This window comes from Schistocerca nitens, chromosome 2, assembly GCF_023898315.1.
Source record: "Schistocerca nitens isolate TAMUIC-IGC-003100 chromosome 2, iqSchNite1.1, whole genome shotgun sequence".
NCBI classification, from domain to species: domain Eukaryota; kingdom Metazoa; phylum Arthropoda; class Insecta; order Orthoptera; family Acrididae; genus Schistocerca; species Schistocerca nitens.
The window spans coordinates 366,669,625-366,691,555 of NC_064615.1; the positions used below are offsets into that span (position 1 = coordinate 366,669,625).

Genomic DNA, 21,931 nt, shown 5'->3' on the forward strand with positions numbered 1-21,931 from the left:
CATACAATCAACGGAAGGAATCATTCGTCTTACGCCAGATACCGTTCTTGTTCGGTGACTTTCAGGGAAAGCAGGCTCAAGATCAGTTAAGCAGCATCATACGGCAACTAAGGATGGCCCTCAAATTTCGGGGTATTCTCTTAATAAAGGTCTTTCGTGTTGCCGTACACTTTATGATAGCAAACTGAAGATTTATCTATCTAAGGAACTTATTCCAGCTGCAATAAAACGATTTTGCCGATCCCTGCATGGATGGCATTTGAGAACTTACCAAAACCATCATTAAGTATCTAAATTGGAGGATTTGGAACAATTCTCATTTATTCTTCTGTCTCAGCTCTTCAGTTTTAATCAGACGACATATTTAGATCGCTGTAGGTCATCTTCGGATCTAAGGTTGGAGCACATTTCAGACAGCTTAAGGTTGGCCCAGATAACGAGGATGCTGAACAACGTACTCCTTAATTTAGTGGGTCCTTCCCCCTCCAGCTGCTCCTTTTCAAGAGGGAGGTTGAAGAGATTGGATCATATGTGCACTCATGTCGATTCTGATCACTGGTTAAAAGTCTCTGGTTTCGTACCCTAGCGACGGTCTTTCAGTCATCTCACTAGGGGCAGCCTTGCGGTTTGAAGGGATTTTAACGGCATGTGCGGCTTTGTGTTGAATCTTTTATTATGAATTAAGAGAAACCAATGACGTCAGCCGCATTGGGGTATTGAAATAAGTCCGACAGGTGAAAGTTTGCGGAGGACGGTGACTCTAACCGAGAGTTCCTGCTGAACGCAAGCGATTGCCTTGACCACCTCTGCTATCCTGGCACACTTTCTATACGACCCAAATTTTCATCCTGACGTACGGAAGTAGTGTCCCTGAGCATTCTCCTCTTGCTAGCATGCTGGTTCGCACAGGAGGTCGAACGTAGCGTACGTCCACACTAAAACTGTAATTTTAAGAGTTGTTGCGCTCACAGACATGAAGACATACACGTGCATATGTACAGGGTGTTCGAAGAACGTGCAGAATACTTTGATAGGTGCTAGTACTCATCAAAACAAGGAAATAAACATGAATCCGGAAACGCATAAACTCTCAGTTAGTCTGCAGTCAGTTGAGTAGTTCGAGTCGCGCTGTAGGCTGCGTTAGTTTTCGTAGTGTTTGTGTCCCTTATTGTTCAGTATTGTTAACCCTGGTACGTATCGTGGTCTTTTACCTTCATCCAAACTGTGTTTACCGTTATCGAGTTGTTTTTACGTACAAATCGTGTAGCACATTTACGTTTTCTCTCTTCAACCAGTTGTTAGAAATGGAAGGCCACTACTCGACAAGTGAAATAGGAGATATGATGTTCTTCTATGGTTTAGCAAATGGACGTAGCCTGCGAGCCCGTGCCTTCTACGCTGAAAAGTATCCACAGTACAGAATACCCTCTGATAAACTGTTCAGCAGACTTTTCCAGCATCTGAGGGACACAGGTATTCTTGCACCTCGGAAGGCCCTGCACAGTCTGCACACCTGGCGCGGAGGAGCGTATGCGCTGCTCGGTGGAAGAGACCTCTGGGACCAGTGAGCAACGATTAGAAGCAGCAGAAGTCTCACTCTTTTATGTGGGGCGCACTTCATGAGCAGCTGCTGTACCCATATCATCTACAACGGCCGGCCGTGGTGGCCGAGCGGTTCTATGCGCTTCAGTCCGGATCCTCGTGGTCGCTACGGTTGCAGGTTCGAATCCTGCCTCGGGCTTCGATGTGTGTGATGTCCTTAGGTTAGTTAGGTTTAAGTAGTTCTAAGTCTAGGGGAATGATGACCTCAGATGTTAAGTCCCATAGTGCTCAGAGCCATCTACAACGTGTTCAGTCGGTAAGGCCACAGGCAGGCGGCGGTTCTGTCAGTGGCTGCTGCAGAAGTGTGCCGCAGATCCACTATTCACATCCAAGATTTTATTTACCGATGAGGCCGGGTTCACAACATACGATGTTGTGAATTTCCGTAAGCAATAGGTATGTGTAGATGTAAATCCCCAAGCAATTCAGGAAAGAGTGCATCAACTTCGATTCTCAATCAATGTATGGACAGGCGTACTTGGCGATAGATTAATAAGACCGTACGTGCTACATCTAAGTCTGTGTCTACATGGTTACTCTGCAATTCACACTTAAGTGCCTGGGAGAGGGTTCAACGAATCATTTTCATACGTCTCTACCATTCCACTCTCGAATGGCGCGTGGCAAAAAGGAACACCTAAATCTTTCCGTTCGAGCTCTGATTTCTCTTATTTTATTATGATGATCGTTTCTCCCTACGTAGGTGGGTGTCAAAAAAATATTTTCGCATTCGGAAGAGAACGTTGGTGATCGAAATTTCGTAAATAGATCTCGCAGCAAAGAAGACCGCCTTTGTTTCAGTGACTGCCAACCCAACTCGCGTATCATATCAGTGACACTCTCACCCCTATTGCGCGAAAACACGATACGAGCTGCCCTTCTTTGTACTTTTTCGAGGTGCTCCATCAATCCTACCTGGTAAGGATTCCACAAAGCACAGCAATATTTCAGCTGAGGACGGACAAGTGTAATGTAGGCTGTCTCTTTAGTGGGTTTGTCGCAACTTCTAAGTGTTCTGCCAACAAAGCGCAGTCTTTGTTTCGCCTTCTAGGTATTTAGTCGAATTGTCAGCCCTTAGACTTGCGCGATTTATCGTATACCCAAAATTTATCGGATTTCTTTTAATACACATGTGGATGACCTCGCACATTTCTTTGTTTAGTGCCAGTTGCCACTTTTCGCACCATACAGAATTTCTCTCTAGATCATTTTGTAATTGGAATTGATCGTCTGATGATTTTACTAGACGGTAAATTACAGAATCATCTGAAAACAATCTAAGGGGTCTGCTCAGATTATCACGTAGATCATTTATGTAAATCAGGAACAGCTGAGGGCCTATGACACTATCTTGCGGAACGCCAGATATCACTTCTGTTCTAGTCGTTGATTTACCGTCTATCACTACCAACTGTAACCTCTCTGAGAGGAAATCACGAATCCAGTCACACAACTGAGACGATACTCCATATGCACGCAATTTAATTATTAGTCGCTTGTGCGTAACGGTATCAAAAGCCTTCTGGAAATCTAGGAATAAGGAATCTATCTGAGATCCATAGTCGACAACACTCATTACTTCATGGGAATAAAGAGCTGCGTTGCACAGGAACGATATTTTCTGAATCCCTGTTGATAATGTATCAATATTACCTTCAAGGTGATTCATAACGTTCGAGTGCAGTATATGCTCCAAAATCCTACTGCAAACTGAGGTACTGATATGGGTCTTTAATTCAATGGGTTACTCCTACTTCCTTTCTTGAATATTGGTGTGACCTGTGCTACTTTCCAGTCTTTAGGAACAGACCTTTCGTCAAGTGAGCGGTTGTATATGACTGCTAAGAAAGGCGCTATTGTGTTTGCATACCCTGAAAGGAACCTGGTTGGTATATCATCTGGACTCGAAGACTTGCCTTTCTTAAATTATTTGAGTCGTTTCGCAACACCTAAGATATCTACTTTTATCACTCATGCTAAGAGCTGCTCTGGTTTCGAATTCTGGAACATTTACTTCGTCTTCTGTCGTGAAGGAATTACGGAAGACTGTATTTAGTAACACCACCTCATTGACGTCCCCATAAATGTTAATTGGGGGCACTATCTGGACTTCCTCATTAAAGATTGCCTACCTTCCTGGAGGCTATGCCATTGCAGCAACGATACAAATGTGGTTTATGCATGATGGCGCACCAGCACACTTTCGTCACAACGTGCTCGAACATCCGTCGCAGACATTTCAGGACCGCTGGATTGGTCAGGCGGCGGGATGGGGGCGCACCCTGACCTGCTTGTTCACCAGACTTCAATCCCCTAGACTTTTGGTTATGGGGACACATGAAGGTGTTAGGTATTGGACTACGCCACGTCAGTCAACGATGTGTGGACACTACAAGGTCGCGTCTTCAATGCGTGCCAGCAGATACAACAACAATCGGGTATACTTCAAAAGGTACGCCATTCCTTACGCTGGACGGCAGTGGGGTGCATTGTCGTCATTCGTTATGCTGGACGGCCCAGGGGTGCATTGTCGTGAATGGACGTCACGCTGAACATCTCCTGTAAACACTTTATCACGGACAGTATGCATTCCCAGACGCATGTTACTAGACTAATATTTTTTCGTGTGTCGATGAGTAATACCATCTCTGAAAGTATTCGACATTTTTTTTAACACTCTGTATATACGTAGTGTCAGTTTTGTTGTACGAAAAAACAGACGCCAGTCACATGTAGAGGGTGTTCGGAAATTCCCTTTACAAACTTTTAGGACTTGTAAAGAGGAGCGAGTACATAAAATTTTGAGTAAGAATCCATGTCCGGAAATGGACCGTTTCCGTTCTACGACGGTTTCAGTTCAGATGTGTAACGCGTGCTCGTCCGCTGAGGAAAAGACAAAAGCATCAGAGATGATTGTCCTGGTATGCAGCAGGGTATACAGGATGACGTGCACTCCTATGGACTACTTCTTGTGTGGACGTTTGCAAAGTTTAATTTACGAGACTCCTGTAGAGACAGCAGAAGATCTGCTGGCATGAGTCCTGGCCACTGCACGAGAAATTGAAGACACCACGTGGGATGTACAGTGTTTGCCAGAACATGCTTCATAGGTACAATGTCTATAGCAGCGTCGGTGGTCACCACATCGAGCCATTGTTGTATTGCATCAGTACTGTAAGGTTCGTACAGTATCATGGGCTATTTTTTGTTTTGGAGTATGTAAACATTTAATGTTTAAGCGTTAATACAAACAAATGTGCTTAAGTGATAAATAGATGTTTAGTTATGTTTCCTTTCGAATTGTTACCTAATAACTGTGTCACGCGTAATTCAATTCCTCAAGCAGATGTGGACGAGTTAAACATCTGAACTGAAAACGTAGGAGAACGGAAACGGTATGTTTCCGAACGTGGGATCCTGTTCAAAATATTATGAACTCACTCCCCTCTACAAGACTTAGGAGTTCGCAATGGGAATTTTGGAACATCCTGTATGTGTATATACCTTTGAGCATTATCTTGCTAGTTGTTCCGCATACTATGAGGGCTCACTCGCCGAGGGTGGAGGTATGGTCGCCAAGTCATGGTTAGCGGCTGTTTAGCATGGAGACTGTACCGACATCATTTGGAGAATCATTGCTTCTCTATGTCTTTGCTAATGCGGCTTGCGTGTTCTGAGTCGGCCAGTTCTCATTTCTGGTGCTTTGGTTGACTGACGTGGTCCTGTCAGCATTCCTTGTGCCTCCGGGATCGGGCATGGAAATAAATGATGAGCATCTCTTTTTCGTCTGATTTAGTGTTGGATGCGTTCTTCGGAATCCCCTGTTCTTGGCTGAGCTCTGGTAACAGAAACTTACGTTGACGCCTATAGCGTGCGTAGCTCCCGCTAGCGACCGTTACTTGGCCTAGGTTTTTAAAATGGGTCAGCATCCATGGTACTTGGAATATGCCCGAGTTATTTTGAAACACTTGTAAAGGGGATCAAAATGTGGCCGGTTGTAGTACCACTATTACTTGACTAAGTACATGGACTATTTCCTAAAAATCCGCAGTTTACCTATTTTGAATGTTCAGGGGTTAAAACTTTATGCTATCTTTTGAACACTCTACTGTCACATTAATGTGACCATCGACTATGTTCGATGTTAACGTGGAATAACCACTCACAGATGGTAGGTGGCAGTAGTAGCTGTGGAGGTTCTTTTAAAGTTCGTCTGGGGGACGCGGAAGAAATGTGCTGTCGTTATCTTAATCCGGAAACAGACTGATTTATCTGACGTCCAAAAGGGCACGACGATTGTGTTTTGGGCCAAGGTTGGAAGGATTTCCGAAACGCCTTAGTTTGTAAAGTGTTCGTGTAGCGCCTTGGATAAAGCATACGCTATCAAAAACCGGCGCCGAGGCAGTTGTGGCGTGCCTTGGGCCACCGATGACAGGGAAGAACAACAGCTGCAGAAATGTGTCCTCGGAGTCTTTCGTGACGGCATACATGAATAAAACGTCCTCGGTTCTCAAACCGCGTCAATTCAAATAAAATCCTCGACCTTTCGATGACCATCTCCGCCATCGTCGTCAGGAGTTCACTGACTGCTACTGTGTGAGTTAAATATTGATGGAATATTAAAAAAATTTATGTTTAAATTTCAATGGTGGTTATTCTAATATCTGTATTTGTTTTGAAATTGTAAGTATCTCTGACTATGATTCTTTGTTGGACTATCCTTTGAACGCATATACTTTCTTAAATATTTCTGATATTATAGTATTACCCAAAATAAATTTTTTTCTGCATCATTGTTAATAACCTTGAAGTTTCCTGGGACAAGTTCTTAAATGTTTAGTAGTTTGGAGAAACCAAATTAGTTGTAACTTCAGAATAAAAAAGATAATAATGAAAGTATAATGTATTTCAGTCTTGTACGCTCATCACTATAGTACTCCCAGATCCATGCTTATTACGAAGTTCACTGTTAACGAATAAATGGACAGAAAATTATTAGTATTTCCTTTTCGATCTTAAGAAAAGCAGAGACTTGGAAAACTGACTATTACTGACGTGGGACTGCACTAATATAAGCTATCTGTTACCTTTAACGAAAGTTCAGGCAAGTATTTTTTTAAAGTATAGCAACAGCCTAAGATGTACGCTTTTAAGAGCTCTAATAGTAATATTTAATGCATGTTTCAATTTTGAAGTACCGTTTGTACACATTAATGCAAAATCAGTGTATTGACACAACTGATCATAAGGCCCTTGAAACCAGCCATACTTATATAGAATGTGACAAAGATTTATGTCTGTCTGAAAAAGCAAATAAACGCTTCAAATATGTGTTTGTTCGTGCGACTGCTACGGTCGCAGGTTCGAATCCTGCCTCGGGCATGGATGTGTGTGATGTCCTTAGGTTAGTTAGGTTTAAGTAGTTCTAAGTTCTAGGGGACTAATGACCACAGCAGTTGAGTCCCATAGTGCTCAGAGCCATTTGAACCATTTTATGTGTTTGTTTCCCAAGACAGCGTGGAAGCAGTGAAGCAGTTCATCAGAAAGGGCTTCGTAGTAGAAATGAAAACAGAAAACTTTCCTTCAATTGAAACCGTGGATGCCACAAGAGGGTAAAGTTTGTAAAGAAATAGAAGGAAACAAAATACAATGGAGGAATACCCGGTGCATCTGAATAAGCGAAGAAAACCCGTTAATAATGCAGTTCCAGTATTTACTTAACCACGATCTTCGATTTATAGAAGCAGAGTTTAGGGGCCCAATACTGGTCCCACATCAATACTTCTTCTGCAACTTTTGCATCAAGACAAGTTTGAAATAAAATTTGAAAAATAGACAAATCTTGGGAAGACGAAGAACTACATCCCTCGCCTCCATCATGTGTTCTGTCACAATATATACGATTCCCAAATAGCATTTACCATGAGCATAAGAAGAGGGAACGGAGAAAGAAGAGGACGTGGTCAAAGAAGAGGACGAGGAACACTGAAAAAAGTACAATACGAGTACAATGGTATTATGAGTGTTGTTCAAGAAAGATATGCTTCAAGAAATATAATAGAAGGAAATGGTTATGGTTCTGTAGACACTGACTGTCAGTGGTTTATAGGAAGTGGCTACGAATAATCTGTCATCTGTGTTGGAACCACACCAATATATTTTCGTTTCGGTATTTTAATTTTATTTACTATCTGCCTATTGTTTCTAAGCTTGTTATATTTATTTCACTTTACCTACTGACATATCCTGTTTTATAATTAACATCTATTGCACTGTACATATCAAGTGTATCGTACCAAAATATCTTCAAAATACAGCACAGTAATTAAAATGCTGTTCTCTTCTTCTCTAAAGAGCGTAAAGACGCAAGGAGTATAAGTACTTTTAATGCATCATGAAAAACAATGCAGGGGCACGACGATCTCTAACCATACCTACAACGAAATACGTACTAACTGACCATTGGCAAAAAATATCTGTTGTTTTGATAGTATCTCATGTAATTTACAAACACACATTTAACTCTGGCCGTCGTTTACTCAGTTTGCTTCACCAAGCCCTTGTACCACCTGCACTATCAACCCATCTATTACGAATAACACATGAGATATAATTGCATAGGCCTCCGCGGCCAGAGTGAAAAGATAAACGTTTTCTGATTATGGTACCGCGTCACAATGACAAAAACTGTACTGGAGAAACCAACGATTCGGCTACAGTTACAGTGGCCTCCTTCTGGTTGGACTGGTATCATAGACACAGAAGAAAGCCACTGCAACCATAGCCGAAAGGTTGCTTTATCCAGTACAGTTTTTATCAATATGACGCGTACTGTAGCCAGAAAACGTCTATGTCAATACATGAGATGTGTTCCAATCCGGCAATGGTCATGCCACATGCACCATGATCTCGGTTTGTGAAGAGAAATACCAGAATTTATTCTTACTTGTATACGTTGCACTGAGATTCGAGCTTCTTGTATAGCCGCTATGCCCATCGGGAACATGATTGCCAGTGCTCCGTTAAGGACGTTGTAGTACTGAGCCATTGAGAATATCTGCAACACAGCAGACAAAGGATGTAGTCATGTGAAATGCAGGTGTCGAACAGAAATGGGAAAAAATGCAAATGTACTGACCTGATCAGGACCGGCGATGCGACCCATTAGGAAGTAGGCGACGAGTGTGACCAGCAGCGAAGACCTCTCAATGAAGACAGCAGACGCCAGCAGGAAACTCCTCAGGTAGGCTGCGTGCAGCAGCTTGTGGATCTCAGATCTGTTGTAACACATGGAATGATACTACTTCATTAAAATTGAAACACGAAGTGTAAAAGAACGGAACAATTTCTCTGAAAAACTTTTATGGACGCTGGTTTGGGAAATGAACTAGGTTAGACACAGAAATGCGGGCCCCAGATTTAGGGGCAGAGTTATTCTTTCTAAGAAACGCGACCTGGTGGAGCAGGCCGTGTGACTGCAGATTTACTGCTGCGAAGGAGAAACGCTGCTAACTCTAGGGAGGGGTATGGGGGCCGCTATATAACATCCGCTACGCACCTAACAAATACCAGATTCAGTAAAAACTGAGGCCACGAATAATCGTAACACACAAGTAGAAAAGTCTTAGCACGAAATCAGTCAAGCAGCTTCCAGATAGGAGTGTACTAACAGAGAGAGAAAACTTATAAGTTGCTGAGTACCTGGCATCACCCGGTATGTATTTATTATAATCTTCTACTAGTCCATCTCCTTTACTGCCTCTCTGTCGATCTCCTCCATTTCCTGTGCCCACCTCCCCCAACCACCTCCCACCCTCCCACCATATTTTTCCCCCTCTCTCTGTCCAACTCCTCCTTCACCTCCTCCTTTCTCCTCCTCTCCTTCTTTGTCTCCTCCTTTCTGCCTCCGTCTGCTCCTCGCCCCTCTCCCTGTTCATCGCCTGTTCTCCTCCTCTGTCCATCTCTTTCTCTAGCCATTCGCTGTCCATTTCCCCCTCCTCTCTCTCTGTTCATCTCATCTTCCCCCTCTCTCTACTTCTTGATTTCTCCTTCAAATTGTTCAAATGCCTCTGAGCACTATGGGACTTAACATCTGAGGTCATCAGTCCCCTAGAACTTAGAACTACTTAAACCTAACTAACCTAAGGACATCACACACATCCATGCCCGAGGCAGGATTCGAACCTGCGACCGTAGCGGTCACGCGGTTCCAAACTGAAGCGCTTGATTTCTCCTTCCATCTATTTTCGCCCTCTGTCTATGTCTATTTCCTCCTCTCTCCGTTCTCTGTCCATTTCCTTCTATCCCCTCTCTTTGTCAAATACCCTCCCCCTCTCTCTGACCACCCTCTCCTCCCCCATATGTGTCCCTCTCCTCATTCCCCCTATTTTATCTAGCCATCTCCTCCTTCATCCTTCTCTCTTCAAGTTATTGGTTTCGGCCCCAAAAATAGGCTGGAGGTTCTTATCCCCAAAGTATTTCTTCCCTGATAATAACTAATATGTGTACTAAAGTTGGCTGAAATCTTTCCAGGGGTTTAGGACGAGATTTTTACCCAAGACTTTCTTTGTTTACAAACGCCCGTCTCAAATATATTTCATATATATTTAATATATTTTGCGCGAGTTTGTACACTGTTTCACATGCATCTCTAGCGAATTTCCGCCTGTAGTTTTATTTCACGCAGCTTAATGTTTATGACGTATTTTTTGAACTATGTGCTGCACAGTGATACAATTTTGCAGTGATATATGTGGCCACCGTCTGCAAAATCTGCTGTGAATAGAATTAGCAGTAACGGAGTAATAAATTTAAACGTCCCACACGATCAGGTAATTTTTCAAGCATCTCAGTGTTTATAACGTCATATCTCCTGAACTGTGTGTCGTACAATGATGTGTTTGTGTAGGTATATTCAGTGGCATATGTGGATACTGTCTGCGAAGTTTGTTGCGGACAGAATTAGCAGTAAACAGGCAACAAATTAAAGCGTCATACATGACGCATCTCAGTATTTGACGTCATTTCTCCTGAACTACACTCCTGGAAATGGAAAAAAGAACACATTGACACCGGTGTGTCAGACCCACCATACTTGCTCCGGACACTGCGAGAGGGCTGTACAAGCAATGATCACACGCACGGCACAGCGGACACACCAGGAACCGCGGTGTTGGCCGTCGAATGGCGCTAGCTGCGCAGCATTTGTGCACCGCCGCCGTCAGTGTCAGCCAGTTTGCCGTGGCATACGGAGCTCCATCGCAGTCTTTAACACTGGTAGCATGCCGCGACAGCGTGGACGTGAACCGTATGTGCAGTTGACGGACTTTGAGCGAGGGCGTATAGTGGGCATGCGGGAGGCCGGGTGGACGTACCGCCGAATTGCTCAACACGTGGGGCGTGAGGTCTCCACAGTACATCGATGTTGTCGCCAGTGGTCGGCGGAAGGTGCACGTGCCCGTCGACCTGGGACCGGACCGCAGCGACGCACGGATGCACGCCAAGACCGTAGGATCCTACGCAGTGCCGTAGGGGAACGCACCGCCACTTCCCAGCAAATTAGGGACACTGTTGCTCCTGGAGTATCGGCGAGGACCATTCGCAACCGTCTCCATGAAGCTGGGCTACGGTCCCGCACACCGTTAGGCCGTCTTCCGCTCACGCCCCAACATCGTGCAGCCCGCCTCCAGTGGTGTCGCGACAGGCGTGAATGGAGGGACGAATGGAGACGTGTCGTCTTCAGCGATGAGAGTCGCTTCTGCCTTGGTGCCAATGATGGTCGTATGCGTGTTTGGCGCCGTGCAGGTGAGCGCCACAATCAGGACTGCATACGACCGAGTCACACAGGGCCAACACCCGGCATCATGGTGTGGGGAGCGATCTCCTACACTGGCCGTACACCACTGGTGATCGTCGAGGGGACACGGAATAGTGCACGGTACATCCAAACCGTCATCGAACCCATCGTTCTACCATTCCTAGACCGGCAAGGGAACTTGCTGTTCCAACAGGACAATGCACGTCCGCATGTATCCCGTGCCACCCAACGTGCTCTAGAAGGTGTAAGTCAACTACCCTGGCCAGCAAGATCTCCGATCTGTCCCCCATTGAGCATGTTTGGGACTGGATGAAGCGTCGTCTCACGCGGTCTGCACGTCCAGCACGAACGCTGGTCCAACTGAGGCGCCAGGTGGAAATGGCATGGCAAGCCGTTCCACAGGACTACATCCAGCATCTCTACGATCGTCTCCATGGGAGAATAGCAGCCTGCATTGCTGCGAAAGGTGGATATACACTGTACTAGTGCTACATTGTGCATGCTCTGTTGCCTGTGTCTATGTGCCTGTGGTTCTGTCAGTGTGATCATGTGATGTATCTGACCCCAGGAATGTGTCAATAAAGTTTCCCCTTCCTGGGACAATGAATTCACGGTGTTCTTATTTCAATTTCCAGGAGTGTATATGTCGTACGATGATGTATTTTTGTATGAACAATCAGTGATATGTTTGGATACTTTATGTGAAATGTTTAGCGATTGTAATTGGTAGTCAAGAAGTAATATATTAAAACGTCGTGTGTGATGGGGCATTTTTCACGCATCTAAGTATTTGATTCATCTCTTCTGAACTATACATCGTACAATGGTATATTTGTGTAGGTACATTCAGCAGCACATGTGAATACTGTCTGAGAAATGTGTTGCTAATAGTGGTAGTAGAAACTAAGCAATAAATTCAAACGTCTTTCATATTGTGATAGTTTTTCATGCATCTCATCGCTTATGAAGTCATACCTCCTGAACTGTGTGTCGGATAGTGATATAATTGTGCTTTTACATTCAGTGATATATGAAAATATTGCCTGCAAAATGTGTCACCAATACGGTTAGTGGTAAAGAAGTAATAAACTGAAACGTCATTCGTCATGCGTCAGTTTCATTGCATGAAAAATTCGAAATTAAGTGTAAAGTCTGTTGTATATCTTCAAGGCTTTCATTCTCAAATACCGGATGACTGAAAGTATGGGTATCACTTCCGCTGTCGCCCTTTTGATAGGTAGCTGTTTCTTATCCCCACAGCGATTCTTTCCAGAGAGTAAGTGATATATGTTGCGAGTTTGTTTAAAATTGGTTCAGTGGTTTAGGAGCAGATATGGAAGAGACATACATACATACTCTACGTAGAAAAAGATAGATGATGAGTCTAGGTATGAAATGCAATACCGTCGAATCCATAGCTTTTGCAGTGTTTACTATTTAAAGTAAATTGATAAATACTGACATATTTTAATTGTTACGACTATGCCATAATGTTTCATAAAATGAAGCAGTATAAAGCATCAGTAGTTCAAAGACATGTTTGTAAAGTAAATGTCGTGTGACTAGGGCCTCCCGTCCGATAGACCGTACGCCGGGTGCAAGTCTTTCGATTTGACGCCACTTCGGAGACTTGCGCGTCGATGGGAACGAAATAATGATGGGTAGGACAACACAACATCCAGCCCTGAGCGGAGAAAATCTCCGACCCAGCCGGGAATCGAACCCGGGCCTTTAGGATTGACATTCTCTCGCGCTGACCACTCAGCTACCGGGGGCGAACTTTGTAAATTTACACGGTTTTATTTGTTATCCTGAGCTTCGTAGGGCAGACAGATTAGTTAATACAGAATGTCCTTCATGAAGGTTACTGTAAAATTATATAAGCGTTCTTCAGCATCCAGAAATAGTGAAATAGGTTTATGTAAGTTTTATCTTACGTCACTAACTGTAAAATGCTGAAAGGTGTATCAGGCCGTTCCAATGCACACGGTTCTGTTCTGCTGAAGCTGTACTGATTATCACCAGATACAAAAGGAAAAGCAGATACTAATTTCCAAATCTGATTTGAGTGAATGTTTGTTGCATGATACTCCATTGCCATTGAAATTACTGAAATCTGCGTACAGTTTTATAAGGTATGACGGTATCCATTTCTCAGACGGGAATTGGTAATTATTCATCGTATTTTGTGTTCTGTTAGTTACGGAGTTACACTCACTTCCTGGCCAGTGCGACGAGCTTGGCGAAGGGCTTCTCCCAGGCGTACATCTTGACCACCTGTATCCCCTGCACCAGCTCGTTCATCATCCTCATTCTCTCGTCAGTCCTGACGGCGACACGCTTCCGGAAACGTGCCGAGAGTCGACCCATGTACGCTGTGAACAGAGTATATTAGCACTGTATTGGGCACCATTTTACCATTGTTTAATAAAAGAATATTACTTAGAGTACATTATCCCTGTGTTATATTGCTCATTAATACAAATAACATATGGTCGTCTTGAAGTCTTTTACTACGTTTGAGCCGGCCGCGGTGGCCGTGCGGTTCTAGGCGCTCCAGTCCGGAGCCGCACTGCTGCTACGGTCGCAGGTTCGAATCCTGCCTCGGGCATGGGTGTGTGTGACGTCCTTAGTTCTAAGTTCTAGGGGACTGATGACCACAGCAGTTGAGTCCCATAGTGCTCAGAGCCATTTGAACCATTTCTACGTTTGACACCTATCGTACGATGTTCGGAAGAACGGACTCAGTGTACTATTGCAGTAACCCATACCCTTTTTTTAATTCACACGTGGTGTACTGGAAAAACTAAATCGTACTAATCCGTATAACATGCATTTCTCTTAATTTACTAATAATAAAACAATATAGTTGGAGAAAGCTTTAATATGTTTCTTGACTAACTCGTTGAGAACGTAATAAACTTTTCTGCAGTTTACGCCTCTGGGTAAAGGAAGCAACCATTCAGCTATGCAACGACAGACGATATTTTCGAGTGTAACATGTAAGACAATGAATTCACGGTTTCGAGAGGGGTTGACATTGTACTGCTATTTGAACCTCTCCCTTCATCTCACTTCATTATCAACCAGAAACACGACATTAAGCTCTGCGCACCATCATCATAGTGCCTCACAGTTAAGTAACAGCACTCGAGCTTGGCGAAAGAAAGGCATCGCCGCGTTGGAATAAACAAAAGCCTTTCTATTACGCATCTGCACAATCGCTCCATATCTTCCATCAATAATATCACAAGCCTTTACTTTTATTTTTCTTAACGCTCTCGTTTTCGTTGTACTCTCATTAGATACTACCAGGAGCGAAATTTGCCCCGGGTGTACAGGCGGAATACAGTCCACGAAGGTTACTCTGCGCTCACCATAGATGGATGAAACGAAGCATGCGCTCCCGTTAATATGCGACTAGATGTCTCAAGAGTGGCTCTTGACATATTTGGTACGCACCACCAATAGGCATTAGAAGCAGCTGAACGACATGCTATGAACGAACATCACCACGAGTCGGGAAAAGACTGCTTTCTGGTTTCCTAAATGGAGCTCGATGCCAGACAGTCTATAGAAAAGTGATTTTCGAAGAAACTACTCTACCGCCCTGAGTGATACAGGTTGTTTCAGAAAGCTTCCCCTCATTTCACGTAACTTTAACTTCTACATGAATAAAGGAAGAAACCTAGGGTAAATTTAAACTTAGGCATAGGGCTACAAAGTTCATATTGTCAAAAGAACGATCCAACTTTACAAGAGAATAACATTTGCATAAATGCACATACTGTATAACCTTGGAGTACTTTTTACAACTAGGTTGAAGATCATACTTCTTATTAACTTTTCATACATATTCAATGAGTGTTCCACTGTCGCAATACGGCAGATTTGCAGACTATAGTCGAACTTCTCCAATACTTTTGCAAGCATGTCTACAGTTACTGCTTTCAGTGATTTTCTTGAAAGGGAAGGTAGATACAATCATTCACAAACCGCACAAAAAAATCACATGCACTATTCGACCAAAAAGTTCAGAGACTGATTTTATTCCCTCCGTATAAGAGATGTCAGCGCAGTAACTACAGTGACGGCCGCGTGGGATTAGCCGAGCGGTCTGGGGCGCTGCAGTCATGGACTGTGCGGCAGGTCCCGGCGGAGGTTCGAGTCCTCCCTCGGGCATGGGTGTGTGTGCTTGTCCTTAGGATAATTTAGGTTACGTAGTGTGTAAGCTTAGGGACTGATGACCTTAGCAGTTAAGTCCCATATGATTTCACACACATTTGAACATTTTTGAACTATGGTGACGGCTTGAACTAACACCTGTAAACAACAAACGTGCATTCGATCAGTTAGTTGTCAGCACGCAGGGTGTAGTAGTGGACGTGCGGCCGTAGTCCGTCAACGTTGTTGTCACAAATCCCAATGGAGGAACATCTCTAAATCAAGCGTTCAAAACATTCTCCGTAATTTTTTGAAGATAAAATAAGTGTGTGCTAAGCTCGACCCGCGCACATTCACTCCTGAACAAAATCTACGTCTCGTGGACGCCTGTCACGACTTAATGGAAACGCATAACGCGGACATTTCTTTTTTGGAAAAAATAGTCGAAGCTGACAAGACTCGGTGTTATCAAGACGAACATACCTCAAAACTACGAAGTGCAGACATTTACGAGAGTGAGTCAAATGAAAACCTTACATATTTTTTTAAATATTATTTATTATGCAGAAGTGGTACAAAGCTGTATCACTTTTCAACATAATCTCCCCCACGCTCAATTCAAGTCCTCCAGCGCTTACAAAGTGCATAAATTCATTGACAAAAAAATTCTTTTGGTAGTCTGCGCAACCACTCATGCACCGTGTGCTGTACCTCTTCATCAGAACGGAACTTCTTTCCTCCCATTGCGTCTTTCAGTGGTCCAAACATATGGAAATCCCTTGGGGCAATGTCTGGTGAGAATGGTGGATGAGGAAGACACTCAAAATGCAGGTCTGTGATTGTTCCAACTGTTGTACGGGCAGTGTGCGGCCTTGCATTGTCATGTTGCAAAAGGACACCTGATGACAGCAATCCACGTCGCTTTGATTTGACTGCTGGCCGCAGATGATTTTTTAGGAGATCTTTGTAAGATGCACTGGTGACAGTGGTCCCTCTAGGCACGTAATGCTCCAAAATGAGGCCTCTTTCGTCCCAAAAGAGAGTCAGCGTAACCTTCCCTGCTGATGGTTCTGTTCGAAACTTCTTTGGTTTTGGTGATGAGGAATGGCGCCATTCCTTGCTCGCTCTCTTCGTTTCCGGTTGGTGGAAGTAAACCCACGTTTCGTTCCCAGTAACGATTCTTGCAAGGAAGCCATCACCTTCTCGTTCAAAGCGCCGAAGAAATTCTTCACAACACGTCCTTCTCTCATTTCAGGAGTCAGCTACCGTGGCAGCCGTCTTGCAGACACTCTGTGAAACTGGAGCACATCATGCACAATGTGGTGTGCTGACCCACGATTAATCTGTAAACATGCTGCAACGTCATTCAGTGTCACTCGCCGGTTTCCCTTCTCTATGGCTTCAACTGCTGCAATGTTCTGTGGAGTCACAACTCGTTATGCCTGACCTGGACGAGGAGCATCTTCCACTGAACTCACACCATTTGCGAATTTCCTATTCCATTCATAGATTGCTGCTGTGACAAACTTGCATCACCGTACTGAACCTTCATTCGTCGATGAATTTCAATAGGTTTCACACCTTCACTTCGCAAAAACCGGATAACAGAACTCTGTTCTTCCCTGGTGCAAGTCGCAAGCGGGGCGACCATCTTTATACTGATACTGCGACGGTATGTGTGCTTTTGCACTATGCTGCCACCTACAGGCCATTCTGCACGCTGTTTGTAGCACGCTTACCAACTTACAGGATAACGGCGCAGAATTTCGATTTGTTATTACAAATTTAAGGTTTTCATTTGACTCACCCTCGTACATGAAGGGGCAATGCTTTGAAGATATAATCGACATTCAAGCCAATGCGACAAGATAGTCGAACAACATTCCACAGAAGGGCTTTCCTGACAGGTTCACATGGTTGTATGAAAGTTCTCGGCGTTGTACTCAAGACGGAGGTGACTACATATACATCTACGTGATTACTCTGTGATTCACAATTAAGTGCCTGGTAGACAGCTCATCGAACCATCTTCAAGCTGTTTCTCCATCGGTCCATTCTCGAACAGCGTCCGGGAAATACGACACACTAATCTCTCCGTACGAGCGCTGATTTATCTTATTTTATTGTGATGATCATTCCGTTCTATGTAGGTGGTGCGAAGAAAAACATTTCTGCACTCTGAGGACAAAGTTGGTGATTTAAATTTCACGAGAAAATCATACCGCAACGAAAATCCCCAAATTCGCATATCATATCCGGGACACTCTCTCCCCTATTTCGCCGTAATAAAACACGAACTGCCTTTCTTTCAACTTTTTCAGTGTCATCCGTCAGTCCTATCTGAAGCGTATCCCACATCACACAGCAATTCTCCATAATACGGTGGACATGCTTAGTGTAAGTAGTCTCTTCAGTAGACCTGTTGCATTGTCTAAGTATTCTGAAAATAAATCGCAGTCTTTGGCTTGCTTTCCCCACAACATTGTCCATGTGATCGTTCCTATTTAAGTTATTTGTGATTGTAATCCTAAATATTTAGTTGATTTCACAGCGTTTGGATTTGTGTGTTTTCCTTGTATATTTCGCACCAACATATCTCGTCTAAATTATTTGTTTTGATCATCTTACGATTTTATGAGACGGTAAAAGGCTGCATCATCTGCAAAAAATCTAAGAGATCTGCTCAGATTGGCTCCTAAATTGTTTATGTTGTTTAGGAACAGCGGAGAGCCTATAACATTTCCTTGGAGAACGCCAGATATTACTTCTTTTATACTCGGTGATTTTCCGTCATTTACTAAAACCGCGACCCTTCTGACAGAAAATCACTAATGGAGTAGCAGAGATGAGATGCAATTTGATTAGAAGTCGCTTGTGAGGAAGGGTGTCAAAAGCCTTCTGGAAATCTAAAAATATGGAATCAATTTTACATCCCTTATCGATAGCACCCATTCATTCACGAGAAGAAAGGGCTAGTTGAGTTTCACAAAAACGATATTTACTGAATCCGTATTGGCTGTTTATCAATAAATCATTTCTTCAACGTAACCGACAGTGTTAGTACACAGTATATGTTCCAAAATTCTACAGCAAATCGACGTTAAGCGATATGGGTTTGTAATTCAGCGGACTACTCTTGTTTCCTTTCTTGAGTATTGGTATGACTTGTGCAACTTTCTGGCCCTTAGGTAACAAATTTTTCCACGAGCGAGCGGTTGTGTCATTGTTAAGCATAGAGCTATTGTATCAGAATACTCTGAAAGGAATCTGATCGGTAAAGAAATTGGGCCGGAGGCTTTGCCTCTATTATGTGATTTAAGCTGTTTCGTTACACCCAGAATATCTACTTCTGAGTTACTCATGTTGGCAGTTGTTCTCGGTTTGAATTCTGGAATATTTACATCATCTTCCTTGGTGAAGGAATTTCGGAAAACTGTGTTTAGTAGCTCTGCTTTAATGGCACTTTTTTTTATTAATCCAGTCTCGAAACTTTTTGGACTGATGGTGTAGCGCATGATCAGTCCACTTTGGAGGCGAATGGCACAGTGCGAGATCTGAGTGTCCCAAACGGCCGATCCATGGCTGAGACAGTTCATTATTAAGAAACGCTCTCACACGCAGGTGTTAGCGTGGTAGTGTTCCGTCTAGTTTACAAAAGAGCTTTCTGCTTGTTCTAGCTATTGCCAGCCGGAGTGGCCGAGCGGTTCTAGGCGCTACAGTCTGGAACCGCGCGACCGCTATGGTCGCAGGTTTGAATCCTGCCTGGGGCATGGATGTGCGTGATGTCCTTAGGTTAGTTAGGTTTAAGTAGTTCTAAGTTCTAGGGGACTGATGACCTCAGATGTTAAGTCCCATAGTGCTCAGAGCCATTTGTTCTAGCTATTGGGGGAAAAACTAGTTCTCCACATATCCTGGTACGTGGTCCCTGTAAAGTACATAAAGCTGTCCTCAAGAAACCCCGCAAAACACACGAGACTTCAGAGAGTCTCTGTCTGCCGATTAGGATATGCGGCCGCCCTGTTCCCCGCATTCCTACGTAGTGGCAGTTTATTTTTCCACTTAAATCGAATATAGCCTCATACTGAACACTAAATGTAAAATGATACTGCTGTTTCCCGTCTCTATGTCCGGAATGAATTTACAAAACTCTGCATCTTGATGTTTACCGCCATCATAAAGGGCTTGTTGAATACGCTCTACGCCTTGAACGAGAACCAATGTCTTGGATATGTTTTCGCCATCGCCAAATACTTCGAGCTGTATAGCAGGTGCACTGTGGAACGTACGACGAAAACCACGCCGTCCGTCTGTAACTGAACTGCAGCTGCTGAAGCGGATAAAGCAAAAAACATTTTGTTCCTGTTTTAGCACTATCTCGAATTGACGCACAATGGGTAATTAATGAGCGATGGAGCTAGCTGCACCAGGAGACCGCTACAGGCAACCATATGAGCGACAATTTACAAGTTGCGCCAAGGTAACGTTTTAGTCTGGATGCGTAAATTAAAATTTGCTCCTAGTTCATATTTTCATTTAGCTTGAAGATGTAGTCTTGAGAAATGCAATGAATTCTTTTGAACTACCACGTTTAATCATTTTGAGCATTTATTTAATGAAATTATAATGAAATGTAGACCTTTAGCTGCTTGCAGGCATTGATAAATATCAACGGGGACAGTTGAAAAATGTGTACCCCGCCCGGAATTAGAAAGCGTAATCTCCTGCTTACATGATAGACGCTGTAAACGACTGAGCCACCTAAGACACAGACGACACTGCGACTGCAGAGACTTACCTCTGGCACGCTCCCTGTGAGACCCACACTTTCCAACTTTCTGTCCACACACTACATTTGTAGTTCCCCCGCCCACCATACTCATTACTCGCGGTAGTCAGTCTACCGATTCCCGTAAGAGTTCGGCCAATGTGAGTGCATCCGCACTGAAGAAGGTCGTTGGCCGGTAAGCCTCGTCTATAAGAAGATGGTATATGTTCTTTCGGACATGTCCGAAAGTGCAGATGCACTCACATTGCTCAAACTCTTAAGGAAATCGGTAGATTGACTACCGCGAGTAATGAATATGGTGGGCAGGGGCGCTACAAATGTAGTGTGTGGACAAAAAGTTGGAAGTATGGGTCTCATGGGGAGCGTGCGAGAGATAAGTCCCTGCAGTCGCACTGTCGTGTGTGTTCTCGGTGGCTCAGTCGGTTAGAGCGTCTGCCCTATAAGCAGGAGATCCCCGTTGATATTTATCAAGGCCTGTAAGCAGCTAAAGGTCTGGATTTCATTATAATTTCATTCTTCTAGAGCTGCAAGATCACCAATGTTATCGGTACAGATACCAGCTTCATTTAGTTAATGTCTGAATCCATGCAGTGTACCTGAAAGCAATGGGATGGGGCAGGTCTTAGCAAAAGTACTCTGTTAGTAAGAGTATGAAACTGTTTCAGCTATTATTACACCAGTAAGACCAGCTGATTTTTGCAATTGTTGAATCAAAAAATCTAGTTTACTGGACGATAACGGTATCTCATTTAACTTACTTTGTGGTGGAACCGTCATGATGATGACATAAATGACACCAGCGAAGGCCGCCCAGGACACGGAGCGGTACAAGAAGTACGTGACGATCGCCAGCTGCAGAAATGCGATCCACAGCCAGTTGGCGCTCATCGAAGCGACGTCGAAGCGGGCCACGTCGTTCGACATGAGGTTGATCACCTGCCCCGTCGCTGTCACGTCCATGGACTGCTTGTTGATGCGGAGTACCTGGGGCACAAGACAGTAGCGTGTTTTGTTCCAGACGGTCTCCCACAAGTTAGTACCTCCAGCATTTCCTTAAATGCCGTAGGTTAGTGTTTCGACAACTCAGAAAGTTCAGATTTAAATTAATAGTCGTCTGGAAACCTGAAGCCGATAAAGCAGGTCCTACAATGGTTCAAATGGCTCTGAGCACTATGGGACTTAACATCGATGGTCATCAGTCCCCTAGAACTTAGAACTACTTAAACCTAACTAACCTAAGGACATCACACACATCCATGCCCGAGGCAGGATTCGAACCTGCGACCGTAGCAGTAGCGCGGTTCCGGACTGAGCGCCTTAACCGCGAGACCACCGCGGCCGGCAGGTCCTACAATGGGGAGCCAGGCATTGGTACCACCTGATTAATAGTGTGTTGGTCGATCTTTCACAGTCAGTACGGCAAGGACTTTAAGGATTCTCTATTGATTTTCAGGAAGTTTGTGTGCCAAATGTATACCCAAAGATCATGCAATTTCCGTAAATTACGGGCCGGTGGTTCGTGGCTAGCGGGCCAGATGTGTTCCATTTGGTTCAGAGCAGGC

The 21,931-nt window shown here is 44.0% G+C and overlaps 1 protein-coding gene across 1 annotated transcript in view; it reads right to left on the reverse strand.

Moving 5' to 3' along the window:
* LOC126235024 (ATP-binding cassette sub-family C member 4-like) overlaps window positions 1-21,931 on the reverse strand; it is a 181,765-nt gene that overhangs the window by 120,195 nt on the left and 39,639 nt on the right. Inside the window, exons 5-8 of the mRNA XM_049943760.1 lie at window positions 21,128-21,353; window positions 13,638-13,794; window positions 8,741-8,879; window positions 8,549-8,659 (exon numbers count right to left, since the gene is read on the reverse strand). Coding sequence (XP_049799717.1) covers window positions 8,549-8,659; window positions 8,741-8,879; window positions 13,638-13,794; window positions 21,128-21,353 — 633 coding nt within the window. The remainder of the gene's footprint in view (window positions 1-8,548; window positions 8,660-8,740; window positions 8,880-13,637; window positions 13,795-21,127; window positions 21,354-21,931) is intronic.